The sequence below is a fragment of the Abramis brama genome (assembly GCF_963993115.1).
Source record: "Abramis brama genome assembly, chromosome: 15".
NCBI classification, from domain to species: domain Eukaryota; kingdom Metazoa; phylum Chordata; class Actinopteri; order Cypriniformes; family Leuciscidae; genus Abramis; species Abramis brama.
The window spans coordinates 33,946,241-33,968,968 of record NC_139977.1 but is presented as its reverse complement, the minus strand read 5'-3'; the positions used below and the strand labels follow the sequence as shown (position 1 = coordinate 33,968,968).

Below are 22,728 nucleotides of genomic sequence, written 5' to 3'. Positions count from 1 at the left end.
AACTGGTTTGGGTCAGGGAATGGGGTCATAAAACACCTGTCTGCAGGAACATGTCATAATCACCTATGAAGAAATGCAGTTCTGTTAGGATCAGCATAAGTGTATGTAATACAGTGAGCTTGATATTTAATTGTGGAACTTTCCTTACCACTTTCAAATAATGTGCATAAATGTGAATCTCTGAAAATTCTTAAGTCATGCACAGATCCTGGCCATTTTGCTTTTAGTCAACTGCCTTTTTGTATTTGATATAATATTACTAATCTGGAATATTAAGAATCACAATAGTAACTGGGCTGCACATTTACATTGTGAACCCCCTTTCTGTTCACATAATCCCCTTCATTGAGGCATTGATGGCAGTCTATGGTCTAGCTGGTACCAATCACGTTAGTGAAGCCTGAGTGACATATACTATTACAGTAGGCTATATGGCATGGTCATGATTGCATGATCTTCATAAAAAATTATGATAGCCTAAAAAAAAAAAAACTGCTTAAAAAAACCTCCTTTACAACATTGGGTCTTAAGTGGCTTGGAAATGCCACAAAAAAAACCTAAAAGCGCCAGGTAAACTCAGAATGACATGACAGACAGCACTTTCCATCAAGTTCTCCGCATCTCCAATAGTGTAAAGGAAAGAGCAACTCGCAAATAATCTTAGGGCAATGCAAACATAGCTGTAGTTAAAGCCAGACTCCGACAAGTCGAAAATAAATGTGCGTTTGCAACAAATTAATAATGTAAACGACAATCTCACGAGTCACAAGAAATTTATATCTCAGAAAGTGCATCGTGCTGCGCTGGACTTCCCGTATCAGCTCCGCTTATAAAGCCGCAATCTAATCCTGTTAACATGAAATAAGCCTGCTCCCAAGCAGGTTTAAGCTTGCGCACCTGTTGCTATGACAGCAAGTCCAGGATGAGCGTTGAAGAACCAAACAATCCAAGATCATGCCAAATCGCCAACAATCAAATCCAGCTAAGTGAGTTAGTGACGTACGAAGAACAGGCCCCAGGGCCAGATTATCCATAGACGGGATTGGGCGAGTGCCCTGGGGCACCAGCCAATAGGGGGGCACCAAGTGATTAAGATAATGACTAGACTTTAAATTATTATATTTTATTATAAAATTAAATTATTATTATATTATTATTATATAATTATATATTATTTTGCTGGAAGAGATGCAGATACAAAATGAACAGTTAATGATACAATATATACAGAGAGAATATTAATTATATCCATATAGAATTGCGATTGGGTCAGGTCACAGTACATTTGCCTCCTCCCCCCAGTCCGAGTCGAGCCCGCCAATTTATAATATTAAATTCAAAATGGATAGGCAGCATCAGCTTAGCGGTTGTGCCAAACGTAAACTAAAAAAAAGAGAAAATAACACGACACATAGCCACCCTTCAAAAAGTACCTGCGAAACAAAAAGTTTTTTTCTTCGAAATGAAGAAAAGACAGAGACATCAGCATCACCAGCAGAAGGCACTAGCAGCAGCGAAACTAATGCCTCAACCGGTACGACTGAAGCAGCTAATGTGAGCAAAGGCGATAACCAGGTGCTGGAGAGTGGAGGCAACGGAGAGGATGATGGGGCTCACGAGATTGATGGAAATATAAGTACACGAAGTAGGTCGGAGGATCAGGTGCAGCAGCCGCCGGCGCCGCCAGAGGATTTTACCATCTCAACGGACCCTGAACTATGGGGAGCTATCACGGACCACGTCAGGGAAGTTGCTGTTTCTCAAGGTCCTGGGGCCAATCAGAATAGGGCGCCTAAATACCCAGCATCTGTGCGGGACATCGGTATTGGAAGTGAAACGCGATCACTTACCAATGATTTATTGCATTGTTGCCTCCCAAACAATGAGGTAGTGTCTAGAGAGTGGTTCATTTACTCACCATCAGCAGGTATGGTTTACTGCTTTGCTTGTAAACTGCTGTCCTCACAATGTAATGCTTTTACGTCTGGGTTCTCTGACTGGAGACATCCTGAGCAAATTTCAGATTTCTTGATAAACTGGAGACTGCAATAATGGCAAATCTATGGGATACTGTGCTAAGTAGGTTCAAAGCCACAAGTGACACGTTGCAGAAGCGTGACAAACTTAGATACTGCACGTTTGCTAGAATCTCTGCATTTGTTTGTGGCAACACTCAGAGATCAATTTTCTCAGTTTGAAAAGTCATCTCGGGACATGAAGTGTGTGACTCATTTCTATCGACACGAGACACAGCGGTTGAGAAAAAGAAAAATATTTGCAGATGAGTCCTTGAATGAACTATTTGGGGTTTTGTTTGATTCCGATACAGACTGTGATTGTGTGCGCAAACGTGCTGCTGCGCTCTCATCCACATATCCACTTCAAATTTGGTCACCCAGGAGCACTACACGGTGTTAATCCGGGCCTGGTGTTCACGTAAGGTACAGGTCATTGGTGTGCGCTCAGTGCTATTAGCTGCTCATTGGGTAGAACCAGGACATCACAAAATTGATTAACCAGTCTGAAGAAGTTCTGATCAGCTCAAAAACTAATCCTGAGAGCAGTTTTACTGACCCCGGGCTCAGTTTTAGTTTAGAAACCAACCAGAATTCATTTAAAGTGGCCACTGTTATTATTTTCTTATTTCTTAGGTTCCCCTTTTGACTATTCTTGTGTAAGACTGCCCTTGTGTAACGTCTTTTCTTTGTTATCGGCACATCATGGACACACCTAGACAAAACAAGAACTAGAGTTGAACACACTTATACACTCGCACCAATACGTGAACTCAAGACACGCACATACATTTAAACATCTGACCTCTCCTCCTTGGTATTATATTTCTTAATATGCCAAATATGGTAGGGGGACATAGATAGTGGATGATTCTGCTTAATCTTGTGTATATATATATATGGCTTCTCCCTTAATAAACTTGAGAATGTTATGGTACTACACAGTCTCTGTGTCTGCTTGATCATTCTCACATCACAAGGGTTGAGGCGTCTGTTTCCACCGGATCACTGATAGCTGAGGCTGCAGATAGTCTACCTGAAAATTATTCTAACAATCAGTATTTTTTATCAAGCAGGCCAGAGCTGTAGAAATGCATTACTTACTTTCCATATTTTCACTGCTAGCCATTATTGGGCATGTGAGCGGTCAGGTCACAGAAAGTCATTCTGAGCGGACCGTCCACCGATATTACAGATCTGAGCTGAAGGTGACGAATGGATTTACGTGGGGAACGTGGAGGCTTAAGAGCATGTGTCCAATTGGAACGTACGCCGCAGGGTTTAGTTTGAAGGTAAGTTTGGCATTGACTCTATTTTGCTAATATGGGGGTGGAAGAGTGCTTCAAAGGTTCAAAACTGTGGAGTTGCTGTTTGTCATTTAAGGTTCCAGGTTCCAGGTTTCTCCAGGGAACTGCACCTGCTTAAGATTTTTAAAGTGTCTGTGTAATACTAAAGAGCATGAAGATAAATGTTACTATGGGTTGGGTTAGAGTTAACTCTCTTTTTTAAATGGAAGATTGTCTCAATGTTGTTGTTTTAAGGTGGAAGGACCAGGTGGTGATGATACAGCGCTCAATGGGATTCGTCTTTACTGTGTCGATCGGTCCAAAAAACCATCAGGCTCACGTGACTACACCACAATTGAGTCCGACGTAGGAAAGTAATGGACTCAGATCATTCAAAAATTCTTGAATAAAGTGTTTAAGCTAGATAAGTAAATTGAGGATTTTCTTGACAATAATAATTGATTTGATCAGGAAACCTCTTTGTGCGTTTTCTTCAGCTGGGGTCAGTGGACAGATGTCAAATGGTGTCCTTCTGGATACTTGAAATCTTTCCAGCTGAAAGTTGAATCTCCCCAAGGATTTGGAGATGATACGGCCGCAGACAACATTAGGTGAGTGTGTGGTGCTATAAGATATAACATCTCTTATCCAGTGTATACCTCTTACACCATCTCTTACCCATCCTGGGTTTATTTAGCTATTTAAGGACTCCCCCATCAATAGTTTTTTCCCCCATCAATAGTTTAGTTAATATCACACTCGCAGTCGTGCTGCTGTTCAAGATTGCAGTGATAAAGCTGTCGGCTGCAGGTGATCATGTGACTGACATTCAATCCAACAGCACAATATCATATTTTATCATAATATTGTCACATCTGAATTTTTTCCAGGTTCGCCTGCAGTGGAGGTGCTGTGCTGAAGGGTGACAGCATCACAAACTGGGGCAACTGGGGCAACTGGAGTCCAAAGTGTCATGAAACAGGAATCTGCGGCTTACAGACCCGGATAGAAGAGCCACAGGGAATAGGAGACGACACCGCTCTCAATGACGTGCGCATGTTCTGCTGTGATTAAGGTGATGTGATCACAATCAAAAACTCAGATCTTACTAATAGTGACTGCAGATCTACTAAATCGGATTTTTCTTTCAGGTGTAGGAGGATGACAACAAGAACAGCAAGAAGATCAAATATATTGTAATTATTGATCATCATACTATGATAAACTAACATAAACCATGTCATACAACAGATTTGCGATGTAATTCTGTAAAGTCAGCCGGTCATTATCACAAAATAAAGCCTAATTGGACAATCAGGACATTTGCATCCCGCCTATTATTGGAGTTGAAATTATTTTATTCTTTCTTGTAGGTTAGTGATTCTTCTGAAGACTCCTAAACTTCTGCTGTCAGTCAAACGGTTGTCAAATATCAGCATTAAAGACTTTCTAAACAGAACCTTGTAGTTTCGCATTGTTTTGCACAACACTTTACATCAGATCGTTCATTACATTAGTGCATGTGAAAGATGGTCTAAAGCCACTTATATTGCATTCAAAGTAATTGTCTTATCCGTTCATGCATTTCCTGAGAATGATCAACATACTCTACAAGAAACACTACATTAAATAAAAGTGTAATATTGTCAACCTTGTTACCCTAAATGATACTTCAGCAAATATCACAAACGGTGCTAGAAGCAAGAAGCAGTTATGAATCAGAAATCAAAGATTGTTATTTTCCTACACACCCAGACGCTTCATGAATCATATTTGCTTAAATGTGTGATTTCTGCTTCACAGTATCTAAAACCTCATGAAAGAGAAAAAGTCTAAATAAAATATCATATATAAAATATTTGATAAAATATCAAAGCTGTTTGAAAGCGCAAATGCTTTTACTGGCAATTCGACCTGATCAGTGTTTGTCTAAAGTGTGTTTACGTTCAGGTCATTGACTTGTACAATCATTTAGTTTTGTCTTGATCAATGGCTGGAACACTAATAGGATAAACACTGATTCTTTTGCTTACTGAGTATGTTCTGTGTATATTTATTTCTTCCTAACCCTATGACTTTAGAAATCTGGTTATAGGCAAGGATGAAAATAAATGTATCATGTATGACTCCTCAATTCTCTTTATGTTCTTCGGAGACTATATGACTAAAAAGTCATACGGGTTTGGAACAACATGAGAGTGAGTAAAGGATGATAGAATGATAATTTCCTTTAACAATGGCTTCTTTGCAATTGCTGTTATTTAGTTATTGAATGTATTCAAGTAGCTGACTAAGCTACTGAAAGAGATGCTTCCAAAGGTCATAGATCCTCTTCTTAATATCATTAATTCGTCTTTGTCATTAGAATACGTACCAAAAACTTTTAAGCTGGCTACAATTAAACCGCTTGTTACAGGCCAATCTCGAATCTACCTTTTATCTAAGAAAGGTACTAAAAAAACTAAACGGATTTAGACCGTACCATAGTACTGAAACTAAACAGCTCTCATTAGAGTCGCAAATGATTTGCTCTTATCATCCGATCGTGGTTGTATCTCACTATTAGTGTTACTCGATCTCAGTGCTGCATTTGACACTATCGACATATATATTATTATTATTATTGTTTATTTTTTCACATAAACAATTGATAGTATACAATAGAATTTAACACGTTTGTAGGTCTATAGTGTCTCACATACACACATATATATATATATATATATATTGTTAAGTGAACATGCAATTAATTCTTTTATAATGCCTCATATATATATAGGCTTATATATGATATAACCACAATTGTAACTTAAGAGAGAGTTAATCGTAAGAGAGAGTGTTTATTAAGAAAAACACTGCAATTTGTTTTTGTAAAGGTTTTATTGTGATTCAGGTTTATTAAGAAAAAACACTGCAACTTGTATTGCGAAAGTTTTTTATTATGATAATGCATGAAAGAAATGACTATACTATATTCGATATTTAAGCATTTAATCAAATGAAAGAATAAACTACAGTAGGTAGTAATAACACATAGTAGAAAGCATGTATCTTAGCAAAGTAGAAGATGGCAGAAGTAGAAGTAGAGAAAGGCAGAGGGTCCAGAGCCAGCAAGCAAAGGAGAACAAAGGAAAGAGCTTTATATATGGAGTTTAGAAGGGGGTTTCCAGAACTGAGGACAGTTCAAGACTTCGGATTGGACTGATTGTCTGTAAAGGACTGAATCTGTGTGGAGGGCGTGTGGACTATAAAAAGTATTGTAAGGAATGTCAAAGTCAGACGCTGGTTCACCAAGGACGGCCTCTCCGGTGTTAGATGTCTTGCCATTGCGCCTCATGAAGATGAAAGCTTGCAAATTATTTGGTTTTGATTTACTTTTATTTTTATTTTATATATTAGTACCATTTATGTAAACTAATTAACCTGTATTTAATAAAAAAATATATATAATTGAAATTAAGAAGCTCGCCTGCCATAAGTCTCTGTTTTACAAAAGATTGAGCTGAACTGACCACGGAGAAGTCTTCTGTGATCTAAATATTGTAAGTATGGAAATTCAAATGCTTACTATTTTAGGACAGATTTGACTTAATTTACATAACCTGAGAATAATTAAAATAAGTTACAGGCACAAGCATGATCTGTGTTGTTCATCTGTAATTGCATGCTGACACAGAAACATAACATGCAACTAGGGTCCGTGAAGTCCTTACGAGTAATTGTCTTTTCTGGTTGAAAACTGTTATTTCCTTGTGCTGGACGTGAGTCATTTGTTGGTTGACACACTTGATACTAACAGGTTTCCAAACCGTGAAGAGTTATCTTCAGTCATATGGTGTAAAGATCAAGAATGTCTTGTTGTAGTTTGTTCAAGTTCTCTGATGGATGACTGAAGTTGCCGTAGGTCTCTGCGTTGTGTATTTTTTTCTTTTTCTTTTGTGATAGTTCGTTCAGCAGTTGTCGTCTTGAGGTTGTGGCTTCATATGCAGGTGTGACGGTCGTTGTATATGGGTCTCGGGACAAGTGTTTATCTGCACAGAGTAAGAAAGAAAACAAGAGACGACAGAGCAGTATTTGTTCAAACACTAGGGTTGTAGCAGTATTTGTTTAAACACTAGGGTTGTAGCGTTTTCAGAGTCTGCTTTTGTTGTTTCATTCTTTCCCTATTTCTTAATTTATTTGACACCTATGGACCAGTGAGGTGGGGATAAGAGGGGGATGAGGAAATCTTCACCACAAGGTTTTGCCCCCGATGCCTGTTGCACTTCGGTTCTTCCCTGGGCTCCGCACTGGTCTGTGTGTCCTATTCTGTCCCTGTTGTGTGCACACTGTAGAGTGTGTGAGAAAATTGGCACATTTCCATTCTCCAGTGAAACATCAGTCCTAGTAGGCATCATAACAGAGGATGGTGTCTGATTGTAATGTTTCTGTGGTATAACATTTAAGGCTGTGAGTCTTACTTAATGTCTCCCAAAGAAAGGCTGAGACAGTCACTTTCCTTTTGTTCTATTAAACAAAAATAAGTCTTTCATCTTTGTTGTGAGTTACTGGGGAAATTAAGCACTCACAGCCTAAATGGTTAACAGCGTATCAAGTTGCCCCACGAGTTTAACGAGGAGGGGAGGGGCTGCTTCAGAATATCAAGCAGGCTAAGCAGAAGCTGAGTAACCTTGTTAACTTCTTTAAAGTTCTTTTGTTTTTCCTACATTCTTTTCCAAAATGTCCGGTAGAAGGTGTCTATATTTAAGACCCAAACAAGGGGTTAAATTAAGCACCACAAAACATGGCGCCCAACATGACAGGGGCAGATTGATTATCGATCCCTGGCCAAGATCAGTGATCAATTGCTCAAAAAACTAAGATAGTCGTTTAATATACACGAGAGTGTAGAGCTAAATAGGAAAGAAAAAGAAATCCTAAAAGACTCGATTAGACTAAGAATAACTCTAAAAAATGAATTATTTAAACGACCTAGAAAGGGTTGAGTGAGCGAATGAGAATAATAAACCCTAAAAGCAAGAAAGAGCTGTGGAGGTTTATTTAGCCGATAAAGATGTGAGATAAATCTTATACGGCAGGTCTCAGAGAGGCAAGGAAAGCCAAAGAGACAGGGTTTCTGTGAATGTCATGGTTACAAAAGACGGAAGCAAATATGCAATTAAAACTCTGTTTATTGATAATAGAATAATGTCCGGTGATGAAGCTGGGCAGACTGGTGACACAGGGACTAGATGGTCAGCGATGGTGTCTGTGAAGTGAAGTGATGCAGACGTGACGATCCAAGTGAAGACGAAATCCAGGTGAACAGAGAACAGGAACAGGAACAGGAACAGGAACAGGAACGCCGACAGGAACAGGATCACACACGGGAGACATCAAACAACGATCTGACAATGAGAGGAGAGTGCGGTGAGGTTTTAAAGGTGCGTGAATGAGCTGCAGCTGCAGTGATGAATGAGATCAGCTGGAGCGCTGATCAGTCGGGATGAGCGGTAACACCCACTCACACACACCCATACACGCATAACAACAGAAACACGAGACAAGAAGGAAACAATGAATTTATGAACCGTGACAGTGAAGGGGAGGGAAGCCTCCTTAATACAGAGCCAGACTCTTCATTCAAGTTAATACGAGTGATCCTTGTGTACTTGTAGTGAAATATTAAGACAGCCCAGAGGGGTTGGATAGAAAAAGCTTGATAAAAATAATAATTCTAAAGGAGAGTTATAAAAACAATCCAATAGAAGGGTTGTATAAATAGTAGTGTAACAATCTCATATAATGAGATGTATATAGGATAAAAGAATATCCAATATACTAATATAATTCAAATAATAATTATTTAAGCTCAAAAACGGGCTAGTGCATGCACGCACTACTATAAAATCTCTATGACGGAGTGTGTAATAATAGGCCTAAACATAGAGACTCTATAAATTGAATAGAGAAAATAATTCAAATAAGAATTATAGTGACAAACTTAAGGAAGTTTGAATAAGTGTCGTAGAGATAGACTAAATCTAAATAGGAGAAAGATTTAGTGTGAGCTGTATAAACCATCTAACAAAGTGCACGTTGTTGGATGGAGAGGACAGCAAAAAACCCATAATAGAGTATATACTTTTGGTGATAAAAGAGTACTTGAATGGGAAGAAAAAGCGATGAGAGCGAATAAATCAGCAATAGAAATAGATAATGATTTGTTTGTGCTTTGGCTTCCATCCAGAGACCAACTGAGTGAAGGAAAATTTAATGAGACAGAGGTAGCCACCTCAGTAATACGGTGGGCACAAATAATAAAAAGTGAAAGAAATAGAAGTAGAAGTTTGTGATGGGTTGTTACAGAATACCAGAGGAGGAATGATAGCCCTGAATGGTAATAAAGAGAACGGGGCTGCATAAGTGATTCAGAATATGTTAGGAGCACAAGCCCTGAAAGAAATTAAAAAGGAAAAGGGAGATTGAAAGTGAAATCCCGGGGGACAGTAAGAATAGTTCTAGTGCACCCCACTGGAAACTGTGCAGCAAAGCTGTGATGGCAGATTGTAGAATGAGAATATGTACTACTAAATGCTCTGGGTCAAAAGCTTAATTAATAATGTAGTCATCAATTCAGAATGAAATTAATAGAAAAGTTATAATAATGGAGTTAACCTTAATGGGGATAGGACAGTTTGAACATTCAGTAAAAGCTGTGTTGAACGAAATAATAACAGGAATAATAGAGAATTCATAAGAGGAATCTTTTATAATAAACCTGTTGAATAATAGAAATAGAGAGGAGTTTAAACAAACGTAAAATAAAATGAAAGTAACAACAATGACTGCCGTAACAGTTGTTGGAAAGTTTTCTTTCATTGACGCAAGACCAGTAGACGTTGGGATCACGTTCAAAAAAGTTATTCTTTATTGAGGACTTCGCGTTGACGTGGCTGCAGGAATCCAACATTATCTGACTAAGGGAACTTTACATGGTATCTTATAGGCAATTCAGTGGGCTGTCCTTAAAGGTGCTGAACTTACACACAGCCTTAGAGATGACTACTGAATCTAATCATCTAAAGACAATAGAGGCAATTACCCCCAACTGAGATAATGGTACCCCCAAATTGTATAAACAACACATGGTCACGAGAACTAAGACTAGGTAAACATTCACTCATAGTTCAACTCTTAGTAGAAAGATCAAAGACTTCCCCAAATGGTATAAACAACACATTGTCACGAGAACTAAGACTATGTAACATTCACACACAGTTCAACTCTTAGTTTTCTTATGTGATGTTATGTAAGGGAGTAGGATCAACAGATCTAAAACATATTTAAAATAGATTCTTAAAATCTGTAACCCTTCACAGTAGTCTCTAAGTTATAGAGAGACAGACAGAGGTCTAGGGAGTTTGAAAACAGCTCAGACGGAGAGCAGGAAAATGATGAGTTATATTCATCAATAATAAATACAGAAAGTGAAAATAGTGAAACAAAGTTAGGGATATGAAAAAGACTATGAAAAAAAAAATAGATAAATTGCAGTTGAAAAGAATGACTAGAGAATTCAAAACTAGAAGTTAAAGGAAATACACATAGGAATCCTAGCAATGAAAAGAGCGCTGATAAGAAACTGGGAAAAGGAGATAGTTCCTGACATAGACTTGACATAGAACAGACGATCGCCTCTGGCTTAAAAAATAGCTAAAGAAAAGAGGGATGTTTAAAGTCAGGAAAACAGAATAAAATGAAACAATCATATTTTAAGAATTTAAGAGAAGAATAATGAGAGAAATATAAAAAATTATAAAACCATTAAACACTAGAAGTAAAGAGACTAAAAAGAATGCTGGAAACAAGAAAAAAGTCAGCAAGCAATAAAGCTCTTAAGCTCTGAGAACTAGGAGAGTGTAGAAGCAAAGCAGAGAAACGACAATAGAAGGGGACCTTTGACTTCTGTTAGGAGAGGAATCCAGTCGGACAACTGGAGTTTAGAAACCCAAAGAAAAGTGAAGAAGAGAAAGTATTGGAGCTGTAACAGATGTGGCCAGAAAACAGATAGGATCCAAATGGTTAAGAGAAGACAACAGCGCGTATAGAGATTGTATAATTAAAACATCTAAAAATGTGAATTTGAGTTGAGAAGTTATATCATTGATTAATTTGGTATAGCTATAAAAAACTAAAAGCTATTGACGATGTGAGAAGTTTAGCAGGGACAAAGGAGAAATATTTGCAATGAAAGGAGATGTTAGTTAATGCATCTAAAGACCAAATTCCACGATTAAGTGTATGGAAAAATATAGCTGAGTATGACTTAAGGTCTCAGCATTTGAGAATAGTGATAAAAACAGAATAAATTAATATAGAAACAAAAATTGATCCTTTGATAGTACAAAGTGTCAAGATGGATGAAGAAAGGACAAAAATACTTGTTTTCAAGCAAAACAGAGAGATGGAAATGAGTTTAGTATACTTAAAACACTTAGTATATTTTAATTCCCTGTTGTCACTGTAAAGACGCTTTGGAACAATCTACATTGTTAAAAGCACTAAATTATCTAAATTGACAGAGTGTGTTAAAGATATAAAATACTGGATGACGTGTAATTTTCTGCTATTAAATTCAGATAAAACGGAGGTATTACTTATTGGTAAAAAAAACTGCCCACAAAACCTCTTACAATACAACTTTAATTTAGAAGGATGTCCTGTTACTTTATCCACTACAGTAAAAGACCTGGGTGTTATACTAGAGCGCAACTTGTCTTTCGAAAATCATATTGCATATGTTACAAGAACAGCCTTTTTCCACCTTAGAAACATTGCTAAGCTACGTAACATGCTATCAGTTTCTGATGCAGAAAAGTTAGTTCATGCATTCATGACCTCGAGACTAGATTACTGTAATGCTTTATTGGCTGGTTGTCCTGCATCCTCAATAAACAAGCTACAGTTAGTCCAAAATGCAGCCGCTAGAGTTCTTACTAGGTCAAGGAAATATGATCATATAACACCAATTTTATAATCTCTACACTGGTTACCTATTAAGTTCCGTATCAATTACAAAGTATTACTAATGACCTATAAAGCCCTAAATGGTTTAGCTCCTGGGTATTTAAGTTAACCGTTGCCGTTACCTTTTGATTAAGTTAACCGAATTTATACCCAAATGCGTCGATGTAATCATTATGAGCGCTGGATACTGATGTAATGTGTTTTCAATCCATACCAACAGCCTGAGGGCGCCCTATGCACAGTATTAGTCCATATATGGAACACATGAAGAAGAGCCATAATCATGTGACATTCCAGGACGACAGTGATACACAGCTAACAGAGAGATCGCTGTAATGGATGTAACATGCTAAAGATGTTTTGAAGACAATAAACATGATTGCAATGATATTTGAGTTACCTGTGCTCTTCGAGCCATGTCAGGTATTTTCATAATAATAGATTATATTTATAATGTAATGCTAATTGATATAGACTTTATCATCGTGCAGAATACTATAAAATAATATATTTTCCGTCTGATTTTTTTATCTGAAGCCAAATTAGATCACAGAAGATTATTTAAAACACTCGACTTGCGTTATAAAGTAAGTTTGGAGCACAAACATGGTTTTAATCTCATATATTGTCGTGTATTGATGGTGTGCTAAGCTAACATGCTAGCTAGCTCTGGGTGCACCTGCCACCAGCAGCTATTATTTTATGATTTTTTCTAAATAGGAATGCTTACTGAAATGTTTCTTTATTCAAGAAGGGCATTTGATACAGTTTCAAATGTAAGTGAGATCTTTGATAAAATAAATTAGGGTTTGAAACCCTATGAATAGCCTGTGAATAGCCAGTCGTTAGTAACTATAATGCAGACAAAAGAAATGCATATTTAGAGCCATAACCAGGCTGGAGAGGTGTGAATGTGTGCAGGAGAGACTGAGACTGAATGGGGCTCGTTTGCACCACAAAACAATAGAGACAAAAGGCTGAATATGCTTAGATGATGACTAAACATCAGTAGCATTTTAGAGTCTAATCAAAATAAAGTCATATCATGACATGATCTTGAAAAACATTTAACTAAATACAGAGTTTTAGACTTATCATCTTCAGATTTTAAATATAACATGGTCACACATATGGCTTTAGCTGCAGTGCATTTCTAGATTGCTACAGTGCCAACTTCAATTTTATTTTCATGAAGATGTTTCATAAAAATAAATTTCTAATAACTTTACAAAACTTTGAAGCTATTTATAACAATTTTTTTCATTATGACAATAATTAATTCTACATTTACAACAAACTGTCAGGTGTCAGCTTTCAAATGAGATCATACTTGTGTATTTAGTGCAAAGGGTTAATGAACTGTATCTGTTTCAGTTTGGGTATGTCATTTCTGGGGATTTTTCAAAAGTGGGGTTGCAGCTTTAGGTTAACGGAACATCTAATGCCCTACAATCCATCGCGCTCTTTAAGATCAATAAATTTGAGGCTTATGGTCATTCCTAGGATATCTAAGTCCACTAAAGGAGGGAGGGCGTTTTCACATTTAGCTCCTAAACTCTGGAATGGCCTTCCTGATATTGTTCGAGGCTCAGACTCGCTGTCCCAGTTTAAAACTAGATTAAAGACGCATCTCTTTAGCCAAGCATTCACATAATACTACCTTTTATACTACAGTTGAATCAGATTGAATGCATTAATATTATGAACAGCAGCTACGCTAATTATTTCCCATCTGCTTTTCTGTTGTTATCCCGGGACGCTAGTCCCGAGGTAAATACAGATCGTCAGCTCCAGTTTGTATCCAGCCTCAACTACAGATGCCCCAACACCCGTGAAGAGACTCGACGCCTCTGAAGAGACGACTCGACGCCTGTGAAGAGACGACTCAACGCTGGCGATATGTTATAATTAATACATGATTAACTAACTGTATTTTTCTATGTACATTTCTGAAATGCACTTTCTGTAAAGCTGCTTTGAAACAATATGTACAGTATTGTGAAAAGCGCTATACAAATAAATTTGAATTGAATTGAATTAAATGAATGAAGGTAACTTGACTTGACTGAAAACAGAAGAATAGAATATAAAGGCCTGACAGAACATAATGCAGGAATTTGTAAGGATGAAAATAAAAATAGTATACAAAAGACAAGTTATATTTAATATGATAAATGGAAAAAAAATGATCCCAGAGAAAAAAAGAAAAAAAAGTCAGATAATGAGTAAAATAGAAAACTCGAAAATAAAAAGATGTAAGCAGAATAAAAACATCATTGAAAAAAAAATAAAGCTTGATGAATAAAAAGAGCAATAGATAAAAAGAAGGATAGGATACACTGAAAAATGCTTAGCCTATTAAAAAGAAACATTTGTGATCAAAAGGTATAATTAAATTGAATTTTAAAGATATGGTATTACAGGTTAGATTAAAGAGAACATAATCTAATCATTAAAAAAGATGGAAACTCCTTTGTTAATGAAAAAATTAATTTATTTTAAATGAAGTTGCTCAGGTATCCTCAACAACAGAGCCAATGCAATTTACAGAGAATATTTTTATTAAGAAAAAAAAATAAAATAAATGAATGAGTAGGAGAGAAGAATTCGGCATTTAAATGATGGAGAGTGCAGACAATTTGCATGAAGGAAGAGACTTAAAGAAAGTCTTGAGATTAAAAGTAAATATTGAACAAGAATATAAATGAAAATGGAATGAATTGATAATATTAAGAATTAAAAGAGAAATTACTATGGGCTTTACTAGAAATTCCCTATTTAAGAAAATATAAAAGTGATTGTGGAATAAAGTCTATTAGTAATTAGTGAAGCATATACTCATAAAAAAACTGAGTAAGATACATAAATCAAAAATATAATATCCGATTAATATGATGGATAAAGAAAAATTAAATAAGGCAATACAAGAGTTATTAGAGCAAGGAGTTAAGGAAATTACTTATGCAATAACAAAAAGTCCTGTACAATAAACACCAAAATTAGATGAGACTTTTACAAGTAACAAATTATAAAGCACTAATTAGAGTAATAAAGTCAAATAGGCATTATGGTATTAATGCTAGTAATACGATTGAGCAATCGAGGAATGGTAAATGTCTTTTAAAATTGGATTTGGCTAATGATTTTTGATCAATTCCATTAACAGAGATTAGTCAAGAAAATACTTAATTTACTAAAAATAACCGACATTAATTATATCAGAGATTACCAAAGGGACAGATAAATTCCTCAGCAGCATTTCCATTAAAGATACCTGTGGAAGTTTATATTAATTAAATATTAGTTATAAAGAAGGAAAAAGAGCATATTGAAACCGTGAAAAAAAAAAAAAAAAAGACTTTAAGTTAATGGGCTTACCAGTGCTGGATTAAAATTAAATTAAATAAATAAAAATAATATATATATGAGTTAATAATAAGTAAATAAACAAAGTGCAGTAATGGCAGATATGTTTAATTTAGGATCTTAGGTCTCTGTAAGAAACAAAGGAATTAAGAAAATGATGAAAGAGCGGATAACAGGTCTAAGAATCCCAGAGAACATTAGAAAGATACAAAAAGAGGTAAAGGGGCTTATGAATTATATGAGAGATATAATTCCTGAATTTAGTCAGAAAGCTAGACTAATGCATGCTACAATAAAAGGCAATAAATTGTTTTGAAATGAATAGGCAAAAAAAACTAAACAAAAAAACAAACATTTTAAGCTCTTAGGAAGAAGAGATGAGGAGAAGGCTCTTGAGGTTGAGCTATAAATATAGATTTAATTGGTTATCAATTAATAATAAGGAATAAGAAGAGCAAAATACCAATATGTATAAAGTGTTAAGCTGGGAAAAAACAGAAAAGCAATTTCTTTCTGTAGAGAAGAAACTAGCATCTATGAGTAAAAGATATGCAGAACTACCAGGTATTGCAAGAAAATAAAATAAATAAATAAATAAAGGAATAGAATAAAATAGAATAGAACTAGAATAGACTAAATAATACCAATAAAACAATAAAGGGGCATTAAGTTAAAGATAAGTATAAAATGCAAAAACCCAAAATTATTTAAGCAAGTATAGGATAATACACTCGTATATCCAAATGTGAGGATATTAAATAAAGAGCGTAAAATGTGACAGAAGAAATATAAATGTATTTAGAGGTACGATCTACAGATAGATCAAAAACTCTTGAAGAGTATAATGCTTACTGGACGTATATAAAACATAAAAAGGATAAAGAAATAAGAGACAGGGGCTTAGTCCTGAGTACTATTCAATATGTAAAAGTTATAGCTGTATTAAAAGCACTAGAAAGACTAAAATAAATAAATGCTACACAAGTTATTATTATAACGGATAGCAAAAAGGTTAAGACAAGTATAAATGAAAACGTAGACATTTGGAGATAGAACAGGTTTGTTAAATTTGATAGAAAACCTGTTGAACATAGTGACTTATGGAAGAAACTTATTATCTATTAGGAATTTGGACCTAACAGTGATTCATCAGTATTGACATTCAAAGTAAAACACAGAGATAGCTTTAAGAAACAAAGGAGTAGATAAATTAGCAAGAATAAAGAGAGGAATTAAAATGAAAGAAAATGAGACAGTTGTATTAAGAAAATACACAATAATAGGAAATATTTTGTAGACATAAAAATGATAATATAGATCATTATATTAACAGGGGAAGACAAAAAAATTTAAGAAGTGATTATGTTAGAATCACACCAGAAATAGTCAATTAAGGGTGTTGATTGAAAATAGCTGGATCTTAAATCCTAGGTAAAAATGGGAAAATAAATATAAATTAGTAGCAGTAGAAGTCATTGAGCAAACACCGTAAAAGACATTATTGTAAATACCTTTGTAAAAGCAATAGAGGAGTTACTGACAGTTTAGACCCGAGAATATATCATTCCCCTGCTCGTTCTGCGTCTGGGTCTCCCCTATCTGAATCCTGACAGGTTCATGTTAGTTTATCACAGTATGATGATCAATAATTACCATCCATTCGATCTTCTTGCTGTTCTTGTTTTCATCCTCTTAAACCTGAAAGAATAAACAGATTTAGTTGATCTGCAGTGTGTGTCAGTCTGAGTTTTTGATTGTGATCACATCACCTTAATCACAGCAGAACATGCGCACGTCATTGAGAGCGGTGTCGTCTCCACTTCCCTGTGACTCCTCTACCAGTGTCTTGATGCCGCAGATTCCTGTTCCTTTACATTTTGGACTCCAGTTTCCCCAATCGCCCCAGTCTGTGCCGTCACCCTCCAGCAAAAAACCATCACTGCAGGTGAACCTGGAGAAAAATCGAATGTGACAATATTATGATAAAATATGTTATTAATGTGTGCTGTTGGATTGAATGTCAGTCACATGATCACCTGCAGCTGACGGCCTAATATGAACAGCAGCACGACTGCGAGTGTGATATTAATTGAACTGCTTGATGAGGGAAAACGGAGTCCTTTAATAGCAAAACAAAACCCAGGATGACTTATAGCAGCACACACTCGCCTGATGTTGTTTGCGGCCGTATCATCAAATGCAAATCCTTGGGAAGATTCGACTCTCAGCTGGAAAGCTTTCAAGAATCCAGAATGACACCATTTGATATCTGTCCACTCACCCCAGCTGAAGAAGACACAAAAAGGTTTCCTGATCAAATCAATTATCATTTTCAAGAAAATCCTCAATTCAATTCCTCAATTCGTTAAAAAAGTGAAACTTGTATATTATATAGACTCATTATATGCAAAGTGAGATATCTCAAGCCTTTATTTGTTATAATTTTGATGATTATGGCTTACAGCTTGTGAAAACCACAAAATCAAAATCTCAGAAAATTAGAATATTACATGAAATCACACAGTAATTACACAGTAATCCCATGGTCATTGAACCAGGTTTTGGTTCTTTTGGCAGTGTGGGCAGGTGCAGATCCTGCTGGAAAATGAAGGAATCATGAAGTGCTCTGAAAATGTCCTGGTAGACGGCTGCGTTGACTCTGGATTTAATAAAGCACAGTGGACCAAAGTCCTCTTTTCTGATGAGAGCAAATTTTGCATCTCATTTGGAAACCAAGGTCCCAGAGTCTGGAGGAAGAATGGAGAGGCACACAATCCAAGATGCTTGAAGTCCAGTGTGAAGTTTCCACAGTCTGTGTTGGTTTGGGGAGCCATGTCATCGGCTGGTGTTGGTCCACTGTGCTGTCCACTCAATGCAGCCGTCTACCAGGACATTTTCAGAGCACTTCATGCTTCCTTCATTTTCCAGCAGGATTTGCACCTGCCCACACTGCCAAAAGAACCAAAACCTGGTTCAATGACCATGGGATTACTGTGTAATTACTGTGTGATTTCATGTAATATTCTAATTTTCTGAGATTTTGATTTTGTGGTTTTCACAAGCTGTAAGCTATAATCATCAAAATTATAACAAATAAAGGCTTGAGATATCTCACTTTGCATGTAATCTATATATAGTCTATATAATATACAAGTTTCACTTTTTTAATGGAATTACTGAAATAAATCAACTTTTTGATGATATTCTAATTATATGACCAGCACCTGTATCTAGCTGAAACACTTAATGTAAGAATTCGTAATAATCTGAGTCCATTACTGTCCTACGTCGGACTCAATAGAGGCGTAGCGCTTATGTGAGCCTGATGATCCTTTGGACCGATCGACACAGTGAAGACGAATCCCATTGAGCGCTGTATCATCACCAGCACCAACTGGTCTTTCCACCTTAAAACAACAACATTGAGACAATCTTCCATTTAAAAAAGAGAGTTAACTCTAACCCAGCCCATAGTAACATTTATCTTCATGCTCTTTAGTATTACACAGACACTTTAAAAATCTTAAGCAGGTGCAGTTCCCTGGAGATTGATAAAAAATACTGATTGTTAGATTAATTTTCAGGTAGACTATCTGCAGCCTCAGCTATCAGTGATCAGGTGGAAACAGACGCCTCAACCCTTGTGATGTGAGAATCAAGCAGACACAGAGACTGTGTAGTACCATAACATTCTCAAGTTTATTAAGGAAAAAGGCTCATATTTATACACAAGATTAAGCAAAATCATCCACAACGTCCATTCCATCCAATCATAGTACTCAAAGATCAACCCCTACCATATTTGGCACATTAAGAAATACAATATCAAGGAAGAGAGGTCAGATGTTTAAATGTATGTGCATGTCTTGAGTTCACGTTTGGGTGCGAGTGTATAAGTGTGTTCAACCCTAGTTCTTGTTTTGTCTAGGTGTGTCCATGATGTGCAGATAACAAAGAAAAGACGTTATCCAAGGGCAGTCTTACACAAGAACAGTCAAATGTGGAGCCTAAGAAATAAGAAAATAATAACAATGGCCACTTTAAATGAATTCATTTTAGTTTCGGGGTCAGTAAAACTGCTCTCAGGATTAGTTTTTGAGCCGATCAGAGCTTCTTCAAACTGGTTAATCAATTTTGTGATGTCCTGGTTCTACCCAATGAGCAGCTAGGAGCACCGAGCGCACACCAATGACCTGTACGTCACGTGAACATGCAAATATGCAAACATTGATCCAATTAAAATATATGTTTAACTGTCAGTGTCCTTGAAAACGTTTTTTCTTGGTAAAATATCTATAAAATATTTTGTAACCCTAACTCTTGCAAGAGATGAGGAGAACTCAAGAGTGCAACCAACAGTGTGTTTCTTTGCAAATATAATAGGGCTGGGAATCGATTAAAAAAAATTAACTAATTAATTGCACAATTTGCTGTAATTAATTGCAATTAATTGCATTTTCCCCAAGCTTGTAATCATCTATATTTAAACTTAGAATCACCTAATTAAATTAAACAACACAGGAAAAAATAGCCCTATTAAAATAATATTAATCATCAATATATCAATATATTATTCTTTTTCAATTATCAATCAACATAATCAATTAAACAGATTGTTTTTTTTTGTTTGTTTTTTTTGTTTTTTTACTAATTATCAAAATAAAATATAGTCCTACAAAGCTATTATTACCAGAGCATGTGTTCAGAGCAGGTAATTTTACCATTGTTGCCCAGCATGACTATACCAGGTCAGCAAACAGAAGTGTACTACTGAGAAATTTCACGTTATTTCAGCGGACTTTGCTTTTCCAGTGCATGATCGGTCCATGATTGGAGTGTTTGGGCCGTTAACGACAGAGCAGAACGCGCAGCGCAAACACAGACCGAAACATTGAGCAGAGAGCGCAGCGCGCCGACACACACACACACATGGAGCGGAAAAGACCCGCTCATGAAAGCTGCGCGAGAATGAAACCTGATCGCTGAACAAGGAGGGGCGGGACGGCATATTTTCAATAGCAGCAGCAACAGGAAATCATTAAAACGCCGCAAAAAAAAGTGCTGCGTCAATTGCGTTATTTTTTTTCCGCGTTAAACATCTCAAATTAATCTCAAAGATGAACGCGTTAATTCCCCCAGCCCTAAAATATAACAAAGTGTATTAGACAACATTTAAAAGTAGTAACCCCCTCCTTGAACTGCAACCTTATCATGGTGGAGGATTTTGAGTACCCAAATGATCCTAGGAGCTATGTTATCCGGGGCTATATGCCCCTGGTAGGGTCTCCCAAGGCAAACAGGTCCTAGGTGACGGGTCAGATTAAGAGCAGTTCATAAGCCCACTATATAGCAAATAAAAACAAGGACCGAGATGACGAAGAAGTGACGTAGGGCCGCCCTCCCGTGGGCTCACCACTTGCAGGAGTGACCGTAAGGGGCCGGAGCAGTGGATCGGGCGACAGCCAAAGGCGGGGGCCCCGACGACCCGATCTCTGGACACGGAAACTGGCAATCATATCCAATGGCAATTGCCTTGCAAATAAATCAAACAAAATTTCACTCCAAAGCAAAAGTAATCACCAAATCAAACCACTAGAAATTGTGAGATGCTGGTGTGCTGGTGGACCGGCATATGTTGTCTTTTGGATGCTAGTATGATCCCAGCAAGACCAAACAAAACTTGCTTCTGTGTTACTGTTAGGATTGTGTTGGTTTGGGTGTTTTGGTTTCTTTCTTTTCATTGGCAGGTTCTGTGATTGAGGCGTGATTGGAGTACACCTGATGCTCGTCTTGGCTGTTATTTAACCCTGGTGCGAGAGTTTGTTGGCGCGGCTGCTCCTTTGTTGCTCGAGCAGTTTGCCAGAGCCGTGCTCCAATTATGTGTCATTATGTTTTGTTGTAATAAATATTATGTTAAAATGTGATTCCGCCGTGTCGTCTCCCTTTATGTTACATCTTTGAGCCAGGTGTAACAGTTACATATCACATTTATGTTTACTGGTACACAGTAAAATCCTCAGTGTTAAACACTACTCAGTTTTCATATAGTCCCAATGCAGTTAGTGAAATTATGTATTATTCACTCTACTGTGATGACTGAGCATTAGTGATGACACCAGCGGTTAACAAGCAGATTCACTGAAGATAAGAGGAACAGCAAGAACTGAAAAAAGAGAAGAGATGAGCAGAAACACAGCAACTACAACTGACTTACAGCCACACAGCCTTAGAGGAAATCAACTGCAAATAAAATCAATATCTCACCAGAGGATGATTAAAAAACTCCAAAAAAAACTTTAACCATATTTAATTATTACAAAACAGTTTGCTTTATTTCTTTCATATGTTATATTCAGGCTGGGTTTTATAAACACAGAGGTCCCAAATTTAAGGTAGTTAGGAGGATTCAGGGGCTTCGTCCCAAGAATATTTAGATTTTTGGATCTACATGTGCATTCCAAGAGGCCAAAAAATGGACAATAAATATCTATAAAACCATATCAGTGGGCAGTAGATTATTTGTCAATACCCGCTCTCTCCTTATCTCCATCACTCTTTCTTTCTCAGTCTCCTTATCTTGCCCTCCTGAACTGAGCTTTGACTTATAGGGCCCTATCTTAACGATCTAAGCTCATGGTCTAAAGCGCATGACGCAAGTTAACTTAGTGCGTGTCCGAATCCACTTTTGCTAGTTTAATGATGGGAAAAATGGTCGGCACGCCAGGCGCATGGTCTAAAATGGTTGTCCTGTCCCTATTCTCTTAATGAGTAATGGGTGTGTTTTGGGATTTACGTGCGTTAAACCAATCAGAGTCTCATCTCCCATTCCCTTTAAATGCCAGTTGCGCTCGCGCCATGGCCGATTGCTATGTACATGATGGAATTTGATAGTGGAAAGACCGAACGCAGAGCGCAAACGGAACTGCTCGTGCGCGAGGTAAAAGTGCGCAAGCAGACCCTGTATGGGATGAGCCGGATTCCATCATATCTTTATGTACACAATAATAATCTTTTACATTGTATTCCTTTTATTTTAAATATTTGGCATGTTT

The 22,728-nt window shown here is 36.8% G+C and overlaps 3 protein-coding genes across 5 annotated transcripts in view; 2 read left to right on the top strand and 1 right to left on the bottom strand.

Annotated features, from left to right (window-relative positions):
- Nucleotides 1-22,728, top strand: part of LOC311097554 (vitelline membrane outer layer protein 1-like) — a 202,617-nt gene that overhangs the window by 51,158 nt on the left and 128,731 nt on the right. The gene's annotated exons all lie outside the window — the stretch shown is intronic.
- The window catches only part of LOC311097556 (vitelline membrane outer layer protein 1-like), a 64,690-nt gene that overhangs the window by 443 nt on the left and 41,519 nt on the right, over nucleotides 1-22,728 (bottom strand). The window contains exons 2-6 of one of the 2 annotated variants that reach the window (XM_084137338.1): nucleotides 18,956-19,083; nucleotides 17,846-17,962; nucleotides 17,446-17,627; nucleotides 17,330-17,374; nucleotides 8,455-8,688 (exon numbers count right to left, since the gene is read on the bottom strand). In XM_084137338.1, the coding sequence (XP_083993464.1) occupies nucleotides 17,447-17,627; nucleotides 17,846-17,962; nucleotides 18,956-19,083 (426 nt within the window). In that variant the 3' untranslated portion in view covers nucleotides 8,455-8,688; nucleotides 17,330-17,374; nucleotide 17,446. Of the gene's footprint in view, nucleotides 1-8,454; nucleotides 8,689-17,329; nucleotides 17,375-17,445; nucleotides 17,628-17,845; nucleotides 17,963-18,955; nucleotides 19,084-22,728 lie in introns of those variants that run through there. The other variant, XM_084137339.1, reaches the window with a different exon arrangement.
- On the top strand, nucleotides 2,797-4,760 carry LOC311097567 (vitelline membrane outer layer protein 1-like). 2 transcript variants are annotated; one of them, XM_084137369.1, is made up of 6 exons: nucleotides 2,797-3,307; nucleotides 3,557-3,675; nucleotides 3,799-3,912; nucleotides 4,192-4,376; nucleotides 4,453-4,497; nucleotides 4,675-4,760. In XM_084137369.1, the coding sequence occupies exons 1-4, from the start codon at nucleotides 3,107-3,109 to the stop codon at nucleotides 4,373-4,375; spliced, it is 618 nt and encodes a 205-aa protein (XP_083993495.1). In that variant the 5' UTR covers nucleotides 2,797-3,106; the 3' UTR covers nucleotide 4,376; nucleotides 4,453-4,497; nucleotides 4,675-4,760. The 2 variants fall into 2 exon arrangements, with proteins under 2 accessions (XP_083993495.1, XP_083993494.1); XM_084137368.1 differs by lacking the exon at nucleotides 4,675-4,760 and having other exon boundaries at nucleotides 4,453-4,621.